Here is a 4,548-nt window from a genome sequence, read left to right on the forward strand (position 1 = left end):
GAGCTTTCGTGTTTGCTTATCGTTAAAGATGCGTCACATTCAGTTCTGGTGGAAAACGAGCATATTGAAACTTATCTTGGTCACACGTCCATGGTTTGGTTTTGGGCTTGAGGGTCATTCAATTGTCTTGAATGTCTTTTCTAATTACTTATGATTATCTAAGCACTCATAATGGCCATTGGCAAAACAGAAAATACATGTCTGACATGAGGATTGAACCACTCCTCTGCACCAGATTAAGTAACTTTAAGAGCTTGAGAAAAAAAAGAAAAAAAAAAGGTGTGTGACTGTTGATACCCATTGAAATCATTCACGTAACTTTTAAGTTACTTAAGGAACCCAGGAAGGAAAACAGCATGAAGTAGAAGGAGATTGAACACATCATTCAGCAATCCACCTCAATATTTAAGTTTTTTAAAACCACCATGAGATCAGACAGGGACTTGTACATGTTTCAAATAATTTTAGTGTGCATACCAGACGTCACTCCACATCAGGAAACTGAGCCAGTATAATCAGTCCACCTAAACAATACACGTCAGAGCTATTTTTAAAAGTAGATGTATATAGGAAACGGTCTGGGTTTTACATTTAGTGTATCTGCGTTGGCAAATCTTGAACTTGTGAGTTTACACGGCACGTTTTCAGTAGGTTTACAAAGATTGATGCCACATCCGACCATATCAGTAGTAAATGTCAAACACGTAACTATATCTTCAGACAAACAGTATAAGTTATATATTCTGACCTGTTGAGGTTTACTGTACTCATTTATTTAAAGTACTTACTGTGGAGAGTCAAAGCTTGTATGTCTCAGTAACATGGTTTGGAAAGCTACTTTTACCACACTACATCAGTCAAGTTCTCGTATTTCTTTGCATATTTCATGCGATAATATGAATTATAATATCTTTCTACACAACAACAACCATCCTGAATCTATTATTTTGGGGTCTGTCAGGCTTCACCCTGGCTGAATGTGTATCCTTCTGCGAACTTCACCCAGAATTTCTAAACTCATTCTTATCTTCTTGAGGTGTTACAGCCTATCATAACAGACGTATCAGCGTTACCTATTGACCTGGGGTTTTATCAGGGTTCAGGTAGTGACAGACTGAACTGTACGAATGAGAGAAGCTGGAACAGAGGTCGCACCAACTCATGTAATCTGCCTCACACTTGAAGAACACTATTAAAAGAAACTGCTTGAATAAAAGTGGAAACATGATTTGCATGACTGTGAAACTTCATGGAATCAACTGCCCTGAAGGTGGAGAGAGGAACAATAGCTCTGTGTCCTCAGGTCATCATGAGGGAGGAGAGTTCATCAAACTTCACTGTCCTCACACCGCTGCAGAAGGTGAAAAAGGTGATTCTGTGTTTCAGGAGATGATGACACATGTACATTGTAGCCATTCCTCTCATAACTGTAGACTCACGTCAAACTGCGCGAAGCTCATGACGTACTGTAAATCCAGTGTCTTGGAAAATAAGGGGAATTACAGCTTTGCTCCACCCACAAAGCTCATTTGCCTAGAAGTGAGAAAAAGTAATTCATTCCTCATAACAGGTTTGATAAAGATAATTGAGGAACTTAAAAGTTGGATTGTCTTTGATTTTTCCGCATGTAAATACATTAATATTTCTAGTTTGCGAAGAATGTAAAATAGAAGAATCGAGTTAAAACAAAGTTTCTAAAAAGTAATGGGAAGTAATTTTCCTTTACTTTTCTGTTAACTCCAAACATTTCTTTCCTGGACTTTGTTTCACATTTACACATTACAAACACCCACACACATTCCAGCTCAAAAAAAAAGAAGCCAGATTTAGCAATGTGGTGTAAACACTCACGGGAACTTAAAGGGACAGTGAAAAGTGATTTGACCACATTTGATATTTTGGTGACGGTGGAGGTTTGGAGTGGCAGGTGAAACAACAGCAGGTGCATGTGGTGGCTACTACTTGTCTGCAGTATTTCTGTTAACACATTGACAACGCGAAGCTGTAAAACCCAACTGTCTACTTGCACTGACTCACTCTTTCAAGCGCAGACACGCGCACAAAGGCGCGCGCGCGCGCTCACACACACAAACACACACATACACTCGCACAGTGCACGGAGATTCATAAACAGCCCGGATCTCCTCCTGCCGTCACCGGGGAGGAGGAGGGGAGGAGGGGTGGAGGGGAGGAAGAATAGGAGGAGGAGAAGATCCAGAGGAGCCGGGCATGTTCAAACATATCCAGGCAGAGCAGCCTATGAAACCTACACAACGTGCCGTCTTTACGCACAGTGGATTCATTCCCAAACGGCACAATGGATCTTTGAGGTATTATTAATGCCATGTAGACTTGTGATATCCACGCTTAAAAGTAATTTACGGCATTTGATGGAACCATCCTGATATCCAGCGGCGCTGAAGACTTGTCCAGAGTTTTGTTTCTTCCTGAAGATTTGGGCACAGCAGCGCGTCTCCATGTCTTTCCCGACCAAAGTGATGAGAGACGGGCTGCTGGAGAAGCGCAGCAGCGGACTCCTGCAGCTGTGGAAGAAGAAGCGGTGCGTCCTCACCGATGAAGGTCTGCGCCTGCACACCTGTAAAGGCGGCGGTGACGCTCCCCCCGGGCCGGCCTTCAGCTCCAAAGCCAAGGAGCTCCGGTTCGAGCGCATGGCCACGGTGGACTGTGTGGAGTACAAACGCGGGCTGGTGTATTTCACCGTGGTCATGGCCACCGGGAAGGAGATAGACTTTCGGTGTCCGCAGGACGGCACCGCCTGGAACGCAGAGATCGCCCTGGCTCTGGTGCGCTTCAAGAACCTGCAGGCCGTGCAGACCGCCAGGAACCGGCACCTGTCCACCGTGCACCTGGGCAGCACCGGCGAGGAGGAAATGCTCTGACATGGGGAAGGAAACGGTAAGATGATTTGGGAATTTTGGGGGAGTAGATTTCTTCATTGTAGAATGTGTGCCTCTGTCAGGGAATAAGCAGAACCTTCCACCCAGTGCGTAAAGATCAGATTTCTCTCTCTTCCTCCCAGTAGGTTTCTATCATTCCATCAACACAAGCCTAATAGTTTCAATCCTGGAAGCAGCTGAGGTAACAGTTAATATGTGTAATCACAAAAACAAGCTGGAGTAGGATCAAATGAAAACACACACACACTCTCGGGGAATCAGTTGCACATGGCTAGGAATGAGTCAAACCTCAAACCAAACTTAATGTTATTTACAAGCAGTGTTTAGATCATTTCCCTGCTCTTTGAGTCATTTCTGGGTCTTCTCACTTCGGTCATCTGGCCTAACTGAGGACGCAAACCACTCTCACTTGAGGACATAATTACGACGCCTCCGAAATAACATCTGCCTTCCTCTCCCTCAACAGGCACTCGAGTATTTTTAAACACTCTCACACATAGAGCGGTGCCTTCATGACTCCAGAAGTCTGATCCTTACAGAGAGACTGACACAGTAACCTTACAATCATTCCTTCTCGTTCCCATCAGAGAACACACCCCTGTAATATTCACACATTCTGGTCTAATCCAGACACAGACTCCCTCAAAGGCTCAGTAAACATGGAGACAGTTGGACGTTCCGAGGTGACAAAAGCCCTCATGCATCTTTTTGGCTTTCAGGAAACAGAGACATCATATGACAGCAGAGTAATTTGCTGAAAGTGGCCACAGAAATCTCAACTGTTCATGAACTGAGAGTGTAAGTCTGAACTATGAGCTCACGGTCCAGGAATCCACAGCCATGCTTCCTTATGAGAGCTGCAGCCGTCAAGTGCCCAAATTAACTTAGTAGCCGTGGTAACAGTACAATCTAACTCCCTACAACGGCACTTTGTGCAACACCAGATACCCCAGTGTCCAATATATGATCTCAATATCTGACTGTTTATGTTTTTATTTTCCCGCAGCCTTCGTGAAACCAACAAGCGAACCAATCAGCAGGGAGAAGAGCAGCAAGTCACTTTATCAAAGCCTGACGGGGACGAACCGAAAAGCCATCAGAGGATACGGACGCGCAAGACTCGCAGTCCTGTGTACCCTCGTGAATTTATTCACACCCTCATACAAAGAATAGGAAAATAACGTAGGAAAATAACGACAGTGGAAACGCAGCCTTTTCCTGGCCTGACCTTATCGGACGGGGTCACGGTGGTGAATTCAGCATAAGGAAAATATGACACACAAGAACATGTGGAGCCGGGACACTGTTTACCTTTAATGCCTTAATGTTTGAAACATAATTGTCTCAATATTTTTTTATGCTGCTCACGCAGGCGTCACTTTTGTTCTTCAGTCTTGCTTTTAAACGAGTCTTACTTCTTGTTTCGAAACATTTTTGTTACAGACTGATGTGATCCGCATGCTCCTTTACAGCCGATCATGAAGTATAATTACTTTGTCCATACTCGTTGCACATTGTGTTCTATATATATATATTTGCTGAAACCATGTACAGTATTAGTTACAAACGAAATAAAGCATTTTGTAATCCTGACGTGCCGACATATTTCCTCAAGGCATCAAAGGGTTTT

General features: G+C 43.8%; 1 protein-coding gene across 2 annotated transcripts; it reads left to right on the forward strand.

Annotated features, from left to right (window-relative positions):
* Positions 1-2,155: 2,155 nt before the first annotated feature.
* phlda3 (pleckstrin homology-like domain, family A, member 3) lies at positions 2,156-4,548 on the forward strand. 2 transcript variants are annotated; one of them, XR_013935509.1, is made up of 3 exons: positions 2,240-2,916; positions 3,638-3,716; positions 3,925-4,510. XR_013935509.1 is itself a non-coding variant. In XM_080468481.1 (2 exons), exon 1 carries the CDS (start codon positions 2,478-2,480, stop codon positions 2,898-2,900), a length of 423 nt encoding a protein of 140 aa, XP_080324607.1. In that variant the 5' UTR covers positions 2,156-2,477; the 3' UTR covers positions 2,901-2,916; positions 3,925-4,548. The 2 variants fall into 2 exon arrangements, 1 of the variants encoding a protein (XP_080324607.1); XM_080468481.1 differs by lacking the exon at positions 3,638-3,716 and having other exon boundaries at positions 2,156-2,916; positions 3,925-4,548.

Source organism: Lipophrys pholis (assembly GCF_963383615.2).
Source record: "Lipophrys pholis genome assembly, chromosome: 8".
Taxonomy (NCBI): Eukaryota; Metazoa; Chordata; class Actinopteri; order Blenniiformes; family Blenniidae; genus Lipophrys; species Lipophrys pholis.